Source organism: Catharus ustulatus, chromosome 17, assembly GCF_009819885.2.
Source record: "Catharus ustulatus isolate bCatUst1 chromosome 17, bCatUst1.pri.v2, whole genome shotgun sequence".
Taxonomy (NCBI): domain Eukaryota; kingdom Metazoa; phylum Chordata; class Aves; order Passeriformes; family Turdidae; genus Catharus; species Catharus ustulatus.
The window spans coordinates 7481628-7498218 of record NC_046237.1 but is presented as its reverse complement, the minus strand read 5'-3'; the positions used below and the strand labels follow the sequence as shown (position 1 = coordinate 7498218).

General features: G+C 63.0%; 2 protein-coding genes across 4 annotated transcripts; one reads left to right on the top strand and one right to left on the bottom strand.

The window, feature by feature from the left end:
* Positions 1–3691: 3691 nt before the first annotated feature.
* Positions 3692–6554, bottom strand: SLC52A3 (solute carrier family 52 member 3). 3 transcript variants are annotated; one of them, XM_033075186.2, is made up of 4 exons: positions 6491–6554; positions 4556–5626; positions 4178–4301; positions 3692–4062 (listed from the first exon to the last, which is right to left on the bottom strand). In XM_033075186.2, exons 2-4 carry the CDS (start codon positions 5581–5583, stop codon positions 3850–3852), a joined length of 1365 nt encoding a protein of 454 aa, XP_032931077.1. In that variant the 5' UTR covers positions 5584–5626; positions 6491–6554; the 3' UTR covers positions 3692–3849. The 3 variants fall into 3 exon arrangements, with proteins under 3 accessions (XP_032931077.1, XP_042635742.1, XP_032931078.1); XM_042779808.1 differs by having other exon boundaries at positions 3692–3868; positions 3973–4062; positions 4556–6527; XM_033075187.1 differs by having other exon boundaries at positions 6009–6527.
* Positions 6555–6578: 24 nt separating this feature from the next.
* Positions 6579–14576, top strand: FAM110A (family with sequence similarity 110 member A). The gene is made up of 3 exons (XM_033075189.2): positions 6579–6880; positions 10090–10514; positions 12800–14576. The coding sequence occupies exon 3, from the start codon at positions 12868–12870 to the stop codon at positions 13867–13869; it is 1002 nt and encodes a 333-aa protein (XP_032931080.1). The 5' UTR covers positions 6579–6880; positions 10090–10514; positions 12800–12867; the 3' UTR covers positions 13870–14576.
* Positions 14577–16591: the final 2015 nt, after the last annotated feature.

Genomic DNA, 16591 nt, shown 5'->3' with positions numbered 1-16591 from the left:
GGCCCCGGCCCCCCCCCGCCCCGGCCCCGGCGCTCGGCCCCGGCGGTGCGCACGGAGAGGCGCGGGGAGGCGAGTGCGAGGGGCGGGGAGGCGGCAGGGCGGCGAGGAGGAGGAGGAGGAGGAGGAAGAGAAGGAGGTGGGGAAGAGGGGGAGGAGGAGGAGGAGGAAGGCAGGCGGTCGGGGGGGAGGGGGCCGCTTCGCCCGGCCGCACCCGGAGCCCCCCCAGAGCCCCCCGAGCCGCCGGCAGCGCGGGGTGCCCCGGGCATCACGACACTGTGGGGTCCCTGGTCCCTCCCCCTGGTTCCTCCCCCCACCCCGGCCATGGACAATGGGGACACAGGGAAATGGGGGGAGAGACGGTGGGGGGGCACATGCCTCTGCCTCCTACCGCCTTTGTCTCCCTGCCGCCAGTCCCCAGGGCCAGGGAAGGACGGGTCTGTCGAGTGGGAGTCCTCATCCCCATCCCTGTACCCATCCACGTCCCCTGTCCCCATTCTTGTCCCCTGTCCCTTGTCTTGTCTCCATCCCTGTCCCTGTTCCTGTTCTTGTCCCTTTCTCCTTTCCCTGTCCTTGCTCCGTGTTCCCGGTTCCCATTCCCATCCATCTTCCCTGTCCTCATCTCTGTCCACAGTCCCTTTCCACTGACCCCTTTCTCTTTCCCTTCTCCCTTTTCCCTTCCCCTGTACCTTCTCTACCATCAACCTTTTCCTCTCTTCCCTGCTTTCATCTCTGTCCCGCCTCTGTCTTGTCCCCATCCCTGCTCACTGTTCCCATCCTTGTTTTCCCACCTTCTCTTCCCTTCCCACGTCCCTGTCCCACTCTCAGTCCCCAGGAAGCACCGTGACCTTCGGAGCCACAACAATAGCCGGGCTCGTGGCAGTTCATTGTTCCCGGCCAGAGCCCCCACTCTTACTCCCCCCTCGTCTCATTGGAGCCCCCACTCCCACTCCCCCCTCCTCTCTGCGCTCCGCTGCAGGCAGCTGGTGGTCCGGGGCTGCCTTTCCCTGCAGTTGTGCCATCTGAAGGCCGGAGTTGTGCCATCTGAGGGCCAGAGTTGTGCCATCTGAGGGCGAGTGGGTGACATAAGGACCCGACTGGGAGCTGGCCGTGCTCTACCTGAGCCTTGTGCAATGCTGAGAGTGTTCAGCACTTAATAAGGACAGTGCCTCCACTGTCACCGCAGGCAGAGCACTGGCATGGCTGGCACGGGGCAGCCCTGGGCATACCAGCCCCTTTGGCCAGGAATGTGGCACTTGGTCTGGAGACCAAAAGCAGAATCCCCACAGGAAGCACCATAGGCCTGCCTGCTCACAGCCATGTCTGCTCCTTCAGTTGTGCCCAGAGCCACATCTGGAGCCAGCCCTGCACCGCAGTGCCCCTGCTCCACTGCTTTGTGTGGTACTCCACAGCCCAGAGCATCCCACAGCATCCCACAGTATCCTATAGCCCAGGGCACCTCACAGCCCATATCATTCCACAGCCTACAGCATCCCACAGATCACAGCATCCCTCAGCATCTGATATCTCACAGTATCCCACAGCATCTCACAGCATCTGATCTCTCACAGTATCCCACAGCATCTCACAGCATCCCATAGCTCACAGCATACCCCGTCCCAGAGCACCCCACATCCACAGCACTCCACATCCTACAGGATCCCAGGGCTGCTCCCCATGAGGGCTGGGGTCTCTCCACTTGCTCCCGCAGCGCTTGGCCGGGGATTGCCGGCAGCACCACGAGCCCCATCTGTCCCTGCAGCGCTGCCCTGACGTCAAGCCTCTGCCAAGTTCAAGGTCACCTCTCCCGCAGGGCTGCGGCCGGAGGGACATTGCCTGCCGGGCTGCTCGCGGCATCCCACACACACACACTGGGCTCCCGGCCTCCGCTCCCTGATTTATTTATCCGTGCGTGTGCCTGCTCTCTCCTGGAAGGCACGTTTGCAGAACGGGCGATTACTTACGCCCTAGTTGGGCCTGCCTGCCCGCTGCCCGCCCGCTGCCCGCCCGCTGCCCGCCCGCTGCCTGCCCGCCCGCTGCCTGCTGCCTGCCTGCCCGCTGCCTGCCCGCTGCCTGCCCGCTGCCTGCCCGCTGCCTGCTGCCTGCCTGCCCGCTGCCCTGGGATTTTGTCTCTCTCCAGGCTGCGGTGTAATAAGGGAGGTAATTAAGTGTAAAAGGCAGGAGGAGGGAGGGCTGGGAGGGGGGAGCAGCCCCGGCTCCTTTCGGAGGCAGGGGACTGCGATAATGTATGGTAATAACCGCAGCCAGCCCTGCCGAGCTGATAGCGCTGACGGCAGCGCCTGGGCCCCCCCAAACCTGCCCCCGCCACTGAGGGGAGGGGGAGCAGCGCAGAAGAAAGGCTCAGCCTTCCTCCACCGGGTTTGTGCCTTCCTGAGCAGCTGTATGGAAATAATTCCCATCGGAGGCAATTGTTTCCCAGACAAGAGGGAGGGGGCTGCAGGGGTACTGTGGGTGAGGGGTTTTGGGGGCTCCCCAAGGGCAAGATCATCCTCTTGGGGGCCAGGAGGAGAGAGGTCAGGTCCTTACTCCAGCTCCCAGTCTACCCACAAGGGACATACCCTGCTACTGGAATGAGACAAGCTGTCCCATGGTGCCCCCACATCTCTCACTGGTCCTCAGCTCTCCCATCCTCCATGGATCCTGGACACGGGCTGTGGGTTAGCCAGGATCTGCCAGAGGATGCCCACTAGTGCCAGGAAGCAGAGCCCTCACTCCTGCCCTCCCCGCTGCCTCAGCTGCAGGACCCCCACCACCGCCAGCTTGGGGGGCTGCTGGCCATTAGGTATTCCAATCTCGTCCTTCCCAGAGGCGCCCGGGTCGCAGCCGGAGCCCCGAAGTGGCTCCAATCCGTGGTCTGGTGCTGCCGCCGGCGCAGGGAGCAGATGCCAGACAAAGGGCCGGGGACAAAGGCCCGGCTGCCTCGTGCCCCAGGGAAGGGGCGCAGGCGCGTGCAGGGCACGGGTGCTGTCCCAGCCCGGGGCTGCCGCTGCCCCGACCTCCCGTGCCTGCCATGCCCCAGTGTCCACCCAGCCCCCGTCCTGGCTGGCATGGCAGGGGCACAGCTGGGTACCAGGTGGGCCAACCCTGGCACTGGTCCTGTGCTACCCCTGCCATGGGCACTGTGCCCGCACTGCTCTGGTGCAGCCCTTCTCCAGCTCTGCCCATCTCAAGATGCAGCAGGGCTGAAATGGGGTGCAGTGGGCACAGGGCTATGGGGAGGGAGCAGAAAGCACAGATGGGACCACAGCAGAGGGTGGCAAATATCACACATGTCGCTTGAGTCCCACTGTGCCTCAGTTTCCCCAGCTGCTATTGGGGGCCTTGTGAATGCTCCATGTTCCCCCACCATTCTCCTTCCCGTGGCTGCCTTTGTCCCCACTCCCCCCAGCTGGTTGCAATCTCCCTGTCTGGGGGCAGCTGCCACTGGTGCTGCCGGGTGCAGCTGGGGCTGTGCCCACCCACAGAGTCCAGGGGGGCTTTAGGGCACGATGCCAAATGGTGTTGGAGCCCCAGGGGAAGGGACTGGACATGGCCCCAATTGAAAGGTACCCAGGTGGGGGGCACTGGCACAGACAGCCCCCTCAGCGTGGGGGATGCAGGCAGCAGGCAGGCAGAGAGCTGAGTAAAACACCTTCTATTGTTTTCAGATGATGGGAACACCCCGTGCCCAGGCTGGGGACAAAGCCCTGGAGGTGCTGCTCCCTGGCAGAGCCCATCGGGGAGCTGTGTCCGCAGCTGTCCTGGTCCCAGTGCTCCTTCACAGCCAGCCAGCTCTCCTGATTTTGGGAGCTCACGCTGGCAAGAGCGGTGGTCTTGGGGTGTCCACCCCACTCATGCTGGGCACTGCAGGCTGCAGTAGTCAGCAGATTTGAAAATGCCGTAGATGTTGACAAGGGGGAACATGAGCAGCGCCCCGATGAGGGAGCCCAGCTGCTCCAGTGCCCCGTAACACACCAGCGCACTGTGGCTGCAGCTCCGCAGGATCACCCCGGCCATCACCTTCATGTAGGAGAGTGTCCCGGTGAACAGCACCCAGGAGAAGACCTGGTGGTACAGGTGGAAAAGTGGTCAGGGCCAGGGGTTCCCCACTGTGGGGGCATTGTGTGGTCCAGGTGTGGTGTCAAAAACCTCTCTGAGTGAGAGGGACACTGTGACTTACAATGATGACATCGCCCCACTGGGACTGCTGGAGGAGCGGGCAGGGACTCATCACTGCGATGGCCATGTTGTAGGCACCAAAAGCTGTCCCTGCCAGGGTGAGGATGACCATCAGGGTCAGGGACCTGCAAAGGACATGTGAGTGTCACTGGGGAACACTACCTGTCCCTGGTGAGCAGCACAGGCATGCAGCACATTCTGGCTTCATGCTGCCTTCATCCTCCTTTCCTGGACTGTCTGTGCTGCTGGGGCATGGAAACCTCACAAGCCCTCTCCCACTCAGTGCCTATACCCCCACCCTTGCAAAGTAGGGGCCACTTCTTGGGGCAGAAGCCCCTGGTGTGCACCATGCTGCAAACCCCAGGGCCCTGCAGCTCACCTGCTGGGCAGGAACATGGCCACGATGCAGGCGAGGGGGTTGGCCATGGAGCTAAGCGTGGTTGCCAGGTGGTAGGTGGTGTGTCCATAGGGCAGACAGGAGTAGGACTGCACGGATGGCAGGACCCCATTTGTCAGGGCGCTCACCCAGGTGACGAGGAGGTAGATGAGGGTGAGCTGGGTTAGAGAGTAGGAGACCTTCTGTGGCAGGATGTCCCCAGGTCCCTTGGGATCCTTTGGCCATGAGCAGCCGCTGCTCAGCTGCGAGTCTGTTCCGTCGTCAAGGATCTGGTCAAATGAGTTCAGCACAATGTTGCTAGGAAAGAGGTGCTGCTGAGAGAGCTCCCACACCTTGGGCTGCCGGGTGAGGAAGAAGAAGGCCACCAAGCAGGTCAGCATCATTGCAGTCATGAGCAGGAAAAAGATGAGGGTGGAGAAGTTGGGTGGGAGGTACTGGGTCTCCAGCTTGAAGATGGTGCTCTCCACAGTCTCGTTGCCAGTAGTGATGTTGACCTCGGAGCTGACATTGATGCAGTTGGAGAGACCAGAGCCCTGGCCCAGGGCAATGAGAGCAGGGATCAGCCCACTTAGCCCTTCACCTATGAAGAAGGTGTTTGTGTACTGGGGCTGCAGCTGCATCATGAAGGGCAGGAAGGTGACAGAGGAAGTGCAGTCCACCAGGGCCAGGAAGAAAGTAAGGATTAGGAAGGGGATGCTGTGGGATGTCCCGGCCAAAACGGTTGTGTAGTTCCAGAGGAAAGCCAGGAGCAAGCAGGCCACAACACCCACAAATATGATGGCATAGATGACAGCCACCTCCTTCAGCAAGCCAGGCCGAAAGCGATTCATGAGGGTGACAAAGAGTGGTCCCACGTTGGCCATCTGGATGATGATGGTGATGTAGGAGGGGAGGTACCACTGCTCTGGCAGCACTGTCACCAGTAGTGGCACCTCCACCCACAGCCCATTGACGGCCACCCAGGAGCCCATGCCGAAGGCACAGGCCAGAAGGTGGGTGAGGAGTGCCATGGCTCAGGGCTGGGTGCCTGGGCCAGGGAGTGACGCCGCTGTGCTGTGGGGAGAGACTTTGATAAGTGATAAGGTGAGATCTTCCAGATCCTGGCCCTGACCTCCCATGATCACTGCCTCTGAGGGTAGAACAACTTCTTGCCTACGTGCTGTGAGGGTGTGGGACCCACAGCCCAACCTAGTCCCAAATTGCCCTCTGCAAGCCCTGTGGACCACCCTGCCCCCTCCAAGTGATGATACAGTGCCCTCCTGCCCTGGGTGTGGATCCTGAAGAGCTTCACCTAGTCTCATCCTGGAGGGCTGAGGCTTGGCAGCAGCAGGTGCAGCACCCAGGAGGGCATTGAACCTGTGCCAGCTCACGTTGCAGCTCCGTGCAGCCTTGAAGGGCTCAGCACAGCCGGGTGCAGGGTAAAGAGGGCTCTCACCTGTGAGCTGAGTGGCCTGGGCAGCTGCTCCGCTGGGAATGGACGCCTCGTACCTCCCACTGCATCTGCAGGGCAGGACGATGCAGCGCCCGTCCCCTCCCCGCCAGGACCCGCGCGATCCCGTCACGCTCGGGTGGCACGGGAGACAGGCCCCGGCAGCCCAACCTGCAGCCCAGCCTCTGCTCGTGCCACTCCGCTGAGTCAGCTAGGCTCCGGACACATCCCTTGCCCACTCCCATCCCTCTCCTGGGCAGAACGCTCACGTCCCGTGCCCCCGCGGTCCCGCAGAGCCGTCTCCAGCCCTCTCCCGAGGCGCTGAGGCCGCCAGAGGAAACTCAGGTCTCACGGGGCTGAGCCGGGCGGGCACAGCGACCCGACCATGTCCCGGCCCCGCGGGGAGGCACCGGGCTGCGAGCGGGAGCCAGGAAGGAAACGGGCTCCGGTCTGACCGGTCCCTCGGCAATGTCCCAAGGGTAACTCACTGCGCCTGGGGGGAACCGGCAGCACCACGCGGGCGGGAGCCAGTCCTGGCTGCCGGAGCAGTGACGTGAGGCGGGCGCGTCACCACCTCCGGATGCGGACGGTGATAGCCTGGCCCTGCTCTGCTCTTCGTCTTGGTCCCAGCTGGCAGACTCTCCAGCTCAGGGGGGTTATTATTCTTGGCGGTGTCCTGGACTTTGTACCTGTCCCCGCCTGAACCGTGTCCCACCTATCACAGACTCTTCTTGCAGGTGCAAGTGTCACCCGATGACGGTTCTGACCCCACCAGGATCTCTGCGGGGTCGCGGGTTGGCATGGGGAGCTGGGAAACCTCCGAATGTGGCGGCTGTCCCACCTCGGGACGCTGCGGGGACCAAGCCGTGAACCAGCGGGTGAGCCATTAGCGCCGGTCGGGAGGTGACACGGGTGAGGACACAGACCCCTGGTTACCCTCGGCAGGACCCCCCGCCTCTCCCATCCCGGGACCCACCGCCCAGGATGCCTCATGGCAGCTCTTCCCCCAGCACCCACCGGGTGTCGCTGGGAGAGCGGGCTGCAGCCCTGCGAGGCCTGGGGCTGCCTTCTCCCGTCTGCTTCCCTGCCCTACCTGCCTGCAGTGCCCGTACCTGTCTGTCCCTCCGGGGACGACAGTTCGCTCCTCCACCCTGCCCTGCGCCTGTGGGAGCACACACAGCAGCCAGGACCGTTGGGTGTAGTGGGGACAAGGGTGTCTCGTCCCCGGGGCTGCAGGTTCACGGGGTGACAGTGGCGGGGGGATGGTCACAGTTGGAGGGGCTGCTGTGATTTAATCCCTCAGCTGCTCTCTCACACACACCCCTCCGGTGGGATGGGGTACGAAATGGGAAAAGATAAAATGGTAAAAGGATTGAGATAAAAGCAGTTTAATAGGAAATGCAAGGATGTCCTATAGCCCCGGGTATCCCGGGGTGAGGGGGACAGGCAGAGCTGTCCCATCCATGTCCCCTCCCAATCTATGCGCTCTCACTCGCTGGTTGGGCAGAGGGAGGAGCAGAAAAGTCCTTGGGGCTCTGTGAGTGTGGCTCAGCCATGATCAGGCACTCCTGAGTTATCAGCTCTGCTTTCAACACAACTCCAAAACAGTCCCGCCCTGGTTCCTATGGACAACATGACCTCTATCCCAGTCAAACCAGTACAGGACCCAGGGGACCTGGAAGGTGGGGAGCAGGTGCGAGGTGCTGGAAACCAGGCACAGGGGGCTTGGAGTGGGCGCGGAGCAGCTGAGGTCATTGTGTGTCCATGGGTATGGGGACAGGGAGGGGACGGCAATTGTCCTGTGTTTGATTTGTCGGCACAAAGAGGCGGCTCAGCCTGCAATGAGACCCTTCCCAAGGGCGAATGGCTACGGGGCAGAGGCAGTTCAAGGGGGTGCTGGGTGTGGGACCCCCGTGTTGCCCCTTCACACTACTCACCCAAATCCAGCCGACGCGTGCTGCTTGCCCTGCCTGTGCCTTCTCCGCCCCCCGCCCGCCTCGCAGCTGAACTCCCGGCCCCCCGGCCCCCTCGCCCCTCCGCACCCCCGGCAGATGCGAGCGAAGGCCCCGGAGCAGATGGCAACATTTGGTAGCCGAGTGGTCCCTGCCTGCGGGACTTTGCTGGGCTGTGATGACCACCCCTCCAGGAAGCCCCCTCCTCACCCAGCCAGGTGTGGCAGATGGGGAACCCATCCCAACTGCAGCCAGCACATGCGAGGGGGTGTAGCGGGGATCCCCAGGGTGGGCACACTGCCCATGCCATGGGGGTGGCAGGGTGGCAGGAGGGCGTGGAAAGATTGGCAGCCCAGAAAAGCAGGGGTCTGTCCTTGAGCTCAGCCCTGGTGAGACCTATCCCCTGAATTCTTCCATGTATGAGCAGTGGGGATGGTCTGCCTGGTCAGAGGGTGGCTGCTGCTCCACGGCTGGGGGACAAGGGGACAAGGGGACCCCCTCACTCCAGGGACTATTGGCTACCTTATTTGAGAGCGTATTACCCCCAGACTTGGGGACCTGCTGGCCTCAGACTTGGGACCTGGTCTCAGTCTGGACCCTGGCAGCCGCAGCCCTATTTGCATTCCATTTCCATGTGAAAGGAACAGGTCAAGTTGAAAGTGGAAAGGCTGGTGGGGGGCAGCCGGGAAGGGGCCGCTGCTGGAGGTGAGACCCCAACAAAAGGGCCGGATCCCCAGGGCCCAGTGCTCGCCTGGCCATGGGCTGTGGCCACAGCCCCACAGCAGCCGCCATCTGCGGGTCTGTGCCGCCACCACCACCGGCCAGACAAAGGCCTCGTGCCCAGCATGTCCCCATCTGTCACCTCCCTGTCTCCCGGATCTCTGAGCAGAGACCGAGTGTGAACATCCGGGTGCAGGCAGCATCATTCCCTCTGCCCACAGGGAATGGGGTGATGCTGGGTGCAGCAGGTACCTCCCCATTCTGTCCCCATGTTCCTTCTGGAGTGACTCTGTAGAGCTCTTGCTGGGGAAACTGAGGCAGGAGCAGGTAGTGGCTTATCCTGGGTCAGGGCATGGCAACAAGCTGGAATAAAACACTAGGAGTTAACACCCAAGATGAGGGGGTTGGGAACCTCTCAGCTCTGGGGGTGCTGCTGCGTGGGGGGTGCCCACACTGCCGAGCCCTGCGGCTTGGCAGGTGTTGCCAGGCACCCATGGCTGCCTCCACCCAGAACTTCCGGGTGGAATTGGCTGCTGAGTGTGTTTTCTGCTCGCTGGCAGCTTAATTTAGCATCCAGGAGGTTCTGGCAGTAGCACGAGGGTGTCTGTAGAAGGTGAGAGCAAAGGCACTGCAGCGCCTGATTGTCCCTCTGTCCACAAACACCATCCATGTGTTCCTGGAGCAGAGGTGGGGATGCTGCACCGGGTGCTGGGGGAGCATTCCTGCAGGGGCTGCCCTCCCGGAGCATGTCCCGGGATGCTCCCAGGGAGGGCGAGGCTTGGGGCGCTGCCTGGATCCAACGCCCCGCTCCAACGGGCCAGACGTGCCCGAGCAGCTCCTGCAGCCTCCTGCCTGCACCCGCACAGCCTCGGCAGCTGCGGGGGGACGCAGCCTGCGGGCTCTGCCCTTGCCTACCAACTAGGATTTTCCAGATGAGCCCGTTGTGTGAATCTGGGCTCAGGGCAGCCCTCTGGCTCTCTGACTGTGCTTTCCTTGGCCCTTCTCCCTCCACCAACTCCTTTGCTCCAGGAGCCGTTTGAACAATGCAGGGCTGTAACCGAGCTCCATAGCACGAGCCAAATGCTCGTTCCCTTCATGCAGAGCTGAACGGAGACGCCTGTACCACGGGGTAGGAGCCACCCTGGGGCTGGGTTCAGGCCAGCAAGTCCAGGTGGCTGCAGACTTGGTGACCCTATTCCAGTCTGTCACCTCCCTTCCTACCATCCAGTTTATTTTCCTGCATTTTGGAGTTTATTGCTGCTGGGTGCTTGGGGAAACAAGGTGAGATTTCCAGATCAAAGCAGGCCCTGCCAACTAGCCAGGGATATGAGGGAACCTGGGTGCCCAGAGGAAGGCTGGGAATTTCCCCTGTGTCCCTGAAGCCCTAACCCAGTACCCTGACCCTCTGCACACAGCGAGCAGCGACATCCAGAAGCGTTTTGGCTTTGTCGGTGTGAGAAGCTCGGGCTGTTTGTGCATCCAGGCTGCCCAGCCGGCACCGCGGGCTGAACCAGCACCCGGGACGTCACGGGGCACCGTCACACTGTGTGACGCAGCCTGGCATGGAGGAATGCCCCGTGGTTTCGATCCCATGTGAGCGCTGAGTTGCCTCGGAGGGCGTCCTCGCCCGGCGCTGACTCAGCGAGCAGCAGCCGCCGCATGCAGAACCGCTCCAGCACCCTCCAGCCACCATCACGCCGGGAGACGGGGAGGACGTGGCTGGGGAGCAGGAGTGGGGACATCAGGACACCATCGGGACATCCTCGGAAAGGGAGCAGGGAGAAGCAGTGTGGCAGCTGATCCGTGCCACGGAGGCTCCCACGCTGCAGGGCCGATACAGGTGGGTGGCAGAGGTGGTGCTGGTTCCGTGCTGATCCAGTGCCAGCAGAATGGGGCTGGGTGAGCTGGTGAAGGGGTCAGAATGGGGCTGGGTGAGCTGGTGAAGGGGTCACAGCCGTGTACCTCTGGAGCAGCTCCTTCAGGCAGCAGGTGACCTGGTGTGCCATGTGAGCCTGGCTGAACTGCCCACCCCAGGAGGGAGAGGAGCTGAGGCCACACTGGGCAATGCCCAGATCTCAGATCCCCTCACTCCAGCTGGGTTTGGGGCACAGGATTATGTTGCCGTGTTTTTTGGGGCTGTTTGGAGGGCGGCTCCGCTTGGATCAACTTGGCTCCGTGCAGCCCAGCTCGGTGTGGCCGTGCCAGCACAGTGGCTCAGCAGGAATGTGGAGCAGCAGGTTGTGCCCGGCCGGGCTGTCCGTGCTAGGGACTGGCGGCTGTGTTGGGGCTCCCGTGTCCTTGTCCCTGCACTTCGACAGCCATCTCCTCTGGGGCTTGGCTGAGCGTCTGGTACAAGGCTGAGCTCCGCTGCCTGTCATGGGGACATTTTCCTGCTTTGCCTTGCCTGGGGGACACTTTTGCACCCGTGTGCTGAACCGGGGAGCCCTCCCTGTGCTGGGCACAGGTACAAGGGCAGTGACACTGGCCGTCGGCACAGGGGCTGGGCAGAACTGGACCCGAGGGGTCGGGCAGAGGGGTGCAGAAAGCTGCCCCGGAGAGAAGGCAGGAGGATCTGTGCCGGCCCTGGGACCGCTCCCAGCTGTCGCCACGCCTGGCCGCCCCCCTGCAGACATTTTCCAGGTCAGGAGGCAGCATGTCCCCGCAGGCAGGGAATGAGGACGGGGAGGGGCACCCAGCCTCCCCCATGGCCACTCGTCTGTCACAGCGTGTCAGGGGGATGCACCGTGTGCTGCGCAGGGATCCTGCTGGGGTCCAGATTCTGGGGAATCTGGCACCCGTGGGCTGGTAGGGGGTGCAGACGTGGCTCAGCTGTGTCTGAGCCACGGCTCGGCGGGGCTGGGGGTGCCAGGACTGCCTCCTGCCGCCGGCGGTCAGTGCTGGGACAGGCGCTGGGTTGTTCCCAGGAAGTTTGTACACGCAGGTGAGCCGCTGACGGTGGCAGCTGCCTGCTCGGGGCTGCCACGGGAGCGAGTGAGGCCACAGCACACCGGGCCCCGCCCTGCCCACCACTGCACCTGGTGAGTGCTGGGGCTTGCTGTCACATCCCTGGGCTCATCGGTGGCCCAAATCGGGACCCTCAGAAAGAATCTCAGGGCAATTTGGGAAAGGGTTTGGGGGAGGGGGTCTGACCCACCTGCTCTCCTGTGTGCCCTCCTACTGCTGAGCCCTCTGGGCATTTGGGCTACTCTGGGTGTGCCCACGTCTGGTCAAGGGGCTGCAGAAGGGTGTAGGGCTGGTTTGGGTGCCCTCCCCCCGTTTTTCGCTGTGGGCGGGCTGGTGCCTCTGCGCGACCGTTGTGGCGGCTGCGCTTGTTGGGGCTGGCAGGGACCCAAGGACACGGGGTGCACAGGGCCTCATGCTGCCCCGAGCACACCGCGGCCGGGGAAGCACGAGTGGAAACCCCCGTGTACTCCGTGTGTTTTCCAAGGAACTGCAGGATGAGAGCAGGGAGCTTGGGAGCAGCCCCGGAGCTTGCGGGAGGGCTGAGAGCTGAGGGAGCAGCAGAGGGAGCGGAACACCGAATCCACCAGCCCGGCAGGGTGCTGGGCGATGGAACCTTGGGCATGGGGGATGCACGCCTGGGAGCAGGCAATGCACCCCTGGGAGTGGGTGATACAAGGATGTAGATGAGGCACCACTGGGAGCAATTTGTGCTCCCCTGGGAGTGAGTGATGTACGCCTTGGGTGAAGAAAATGCCCCCCTGAGCATGGACGGTGGACACATGCAATGCACCCCTTGATGTGGGCGGTGCACCCCCGGCACCTGCGACTTGGGCAGAGCATCAGTGAGGGGTCCTTGGCTCTCTCCGCCTCCACTCTCTCCCCAGGGCGCCCCTCACCGGGACCGGGGCGCCCTCCCCGCCGGCGCTATTGGTCCCGGTGCGGTTTGAAGCAGGCGTGCGGCGCGGATTGGCCGGGCCACTTGTCGGGGAGGCTCGGCGGCGGCGGAGGCGTGGTGACCGCCTTCAAATAGGCAGCGGAGCCAGGGGCGCAGCGAGTGCGGTACTGCTGTCTTTGTCTGCCGTGGGGCCGGGGCGCGGGCAGGGGCAGGGGCAGGGGCAGCATCGCCGCCGCTCTCACTCCGGCCCCGCTCTCACTTCGCAGCCCACGGCACCTGAGCCCCTCGCTGCCCGTGGCGGCCGCAGAGCCGTGTCCCGGTGCCGGCACGAAGGATGCCCGTCGAGGCGCTGCAAGCCGGTGACACCATGAAGGGGGTGACGGTGACGGCGCCTTTCACCTCGGCCATGCCCGTCCGTATCCTCCGCAAAGGGCCCGCGTATTTCCGCCGCCACGCCGAGCCGGGGGCCGGCAAGCCCAGCGCGGTGGAGAGGCTGGAGGCCGACAAGGCCAAGTACGTGAAGAGCCAGAAGGTCGCCAGCACCAGGCAGGAGCCGGTGAAGCCACTGCTGCTCAAGCAGCCCCTCTTCACCCCAGGGGTGCGCCGGGCTGTGCTCACCCCCAGCCGCAGGGCACCCCCGGGGCCACGCCGCGCCGATGCTGCCAGCCCGAAGACCTCCCTTGACCTGGAGATCCTCAACAACCTCATCAACCTGTGTGACAGCCCCTTCCCTAAGGCGGAGACCCCGCTGGGCAGGGAGTGCAGGTGGCGGGCGGAAGCGCCAGCGGTGGAGGGGGCTGTCAAGCCACCGGAGAGCCCGGCCACCACCAAGCCCCCCGGCAGTGTGGCCGTGCGGAGGGTGGACGTCCGTCCCTGTGGAGCTCCGCGGAGCCCAGTGACACCGCTGCCAGCATCCCCCGTCCCAGGCGGGCTGCCTGTGACCCCGTCCCGGAGCTCACCCGCCCGCCCCGAGAGCGCCCGGCGGCAGCCGCTGCTGCACCGCTCCAAGTCGGACCTGAGCGATCGGCTCTCGAGGGCCACCGCCGACCTGGAGCGCTTCTTCAACTATTGTGGCCTTGACCCCGAGGAGATGCAGGACATGGGGGCTGAGCGCTTCGCCCGCGCCAGCTCTGACATCGTGTCCCTCAAGTTCCACAGCGTGAGCACGGCCAGCTCGGAGGGTGGCCACTCGCCACCCAGCGCTGCCACGCCGGAGGGACGGCCGGCCGAGCGAGTGCCCTACGGCATCTCCATCATCGAGCGCAACGCCCGTGTCATCAAGTGGCTCTACGGGCTGCGCCAGGCCAGGGAGCCCCAGCAGGTCTCCGATGTGTAGCAGTGCCATGGCAGGCACCGGGGATGGGTTGCTCATAAGCGGGCAGTGCTGGACGGGGACAAAGCACAGGCTGTGCCCTGGGAGGAGCAGGGACCTCTTGGTGGTGACAGGACCCTTGAACTCAGCCCTGCTGTGCCACCACATCACTGGCCTGATGTGGTGGCCAGGGATCCATTGTCAGACCCCTGTGCCAGCCCTGGAGAGCCAGGTCCCTGCAAGCCTCTGGGAAGGCAGAGGACACATGTCCCTGGGTGTGTGGCTGGTCCTCAACACCCACAGGGCCTCGTGTGGTTGCCCTGCCTGCACTGCTGGCAGCTCCTGCCTGTCCTGCTCCTCACCAACACCCTGGGGTGGGGTGCAAGGGGCTGGTTATCCCCTGTGTGGAGCAGGGACGCTGCACTGGTGAAGGAGCTGCCCCTTGCAGCCTCCAAGGAAGGGGTCCCACTGTCTGCTGGCCACATCCTGGTGGTCCCATCTTCTTGCTGAAGAAAAGCCTGGTGCTTTGAGGGGTGAGGGGGAAACTTGACCCCGTGCTTCAAGCTGCCCAGGGCTGTGTGTCTGTGTGTGTGAGTGTCTGCGGGTGCCTGTGTTCCCCTCCCCAGCTGCCAGTGGGCACGAAGCCCCCACCATGCTGGGCCTGGTATTTATGAAGACAACAGTTCCTATTTTCTACTCTTTTCCTTATGTTTGATCTGTAAATAATAATAATTTTAATGCAGCCAGTTTTATTAAATGCCTGTGTTTTGGAGGCTGTGTGTTGTCTCTTGGGCTGGTGGAGGTTGGGATGGGACAGGGACTCTTGAGGTGCCTGTAGCTCTGCAGGGCTGTGGGTGCTGAAAGGATGGGTGCTGGAAGGGAATCATGAGTTCCATAGTGCAGTGTGCCAGCGCGGGGCCCGGCGGGCACGGCAGGGCGGCGGTTGGATCTGGCAGATCTCAGCAGAGCCCCAGCTGTTGGGATTCCCCTCTGTGCCATGCACCCTCCCCTGCCTCCTTCCCTCACTCCTGCAAAGCTTGGCCAGGCCCTGGTCTCCAAGAACTGGGAGATGGGGGCAGCAATAGCAGAGACCTCCCAGGTAGGCTGGGATGAAAGCTGGTGCAGGGAGCGCTTTGAAGATGAAAAGCTGCTGTGTGTTCTCCCAGGGCAGCCTCGCGTGGCACCACAGCCCTCCTGGCACCTCAGGTGCCACCTGTGCCCTGCGGTCCCTGTGCTCCTCATGTGTCCCATGCAGGCAGATGTCTGCTGGGGAAGGTGACATCAAAGCCACCAGCAAGCACCTGCACCCAGGGACCCTACCTGAACCCTGGGCTGCCACTGCCTCCCTTCAGTGCCAGCCCCCTCAGCAGCTGCTGGCCAAGGCAGCACCACAGGCCACTTCACTGGGGCTTCCATCCAGCACTTGGGGTCTCCAGAAAAGCTGTCATAAAAAACAATTTACCACCCCAGCTTGATTCCTGCACTGTTGTGTGTCCACCCAGATCCCCTGCTTGGGGTGCAGGATCCATCGGACTCCTGCTGGGGTATTATCAGGTGCAGCTGCTGGGAATGTGGAGGGCAGGATGTGGTGTCAGGATGTGGTGATAGGACATGGTGACACGCCAAGGGGATGGCCTCTGGCTGTGAGTCAGGCTGATGAAGTGCTCTGGGCAGAACACGCACACCCAGGGGATCTTTAATGATGGCACATGGGGCACTGAGTGCCTCCCCAAGGAAAACACCCCGGAAACCAGAGGGTGACAGGGACCCTGGGCAATCACTTGGGGACAGGCTTTGCCCTTGGGGAAATCTCTGAGGGAACCAGATCCTCTCTGGTGGCTGGGACCGGCTGTGCTGCCGGATTCCTCAGTGTGGTGTGTCCCAGGGCTTGGTCTAAATTTGTTGCTATTGCTAAGGAGAAGAGGGGGGGGGCCTTCAGTCTCCAGCAGGCAAGGACTGAGCAGCCACATGTCCCTCAGGTGCTGCTAGTCCTTGGTGTGGCTCTGGTGTCCCATGCCCTGCATAAATTGGACCTGACATGGCCATCCAAAGCCCTGTGTGTTCATGTGTGCATGCATGATCCTGTGCATGCAGGATGTGTGTGTGTCTGTGCACATACACGTTTGTGAGCAGTATTTCGATGTGCACACACAGATGCACACACAGCAGCCTTGTTCCCAAACCAGGAGACTCCATCTGACCCTACCCATGGGACTGCCAGCATGAAACCCCGGCACAGATGTGTTCAGACACACGAGTCCCCCCTGAATGCCCCCCCCATTGCATGTCCCTGCTGGGGACAGCAGGACAGCCCCATGCTCCCTATCACTTTCCCTGGCAGCTGCTTCCCGGTGGCTCCAGTTTCATGGGGAGTGCAGCTGAGCCCATCAGTTATTTCCAGGGAGGAGGGACAGCCGGGGAAATGTCCATCACTGTCACCCTCTGTGCTGAGATTCCCCATGGGTGCCCCATGTGCAGGCAGCCAGGACAGAAGGAAAACCGGCAGCACCGCCCTCCATGTTTTCCATTTTTTAATTATTCCCCACTGATGAGCATCTTCTGGAAGCGCCAACAACATCACGTGCTTTAATCAGCGTTAATTAGCGGGTGCCTCGGGACAGTGATGAGGGCAGGCAGCAGGAGCCCCCCCTGTGCCGCATGCACAGCCGGTGTCGGTGCCAGCACCCACCACCCACCGCCTCCAGCCCCTTCAACCCACAGCCCCTCCCCACCCACGGCCCCCCAG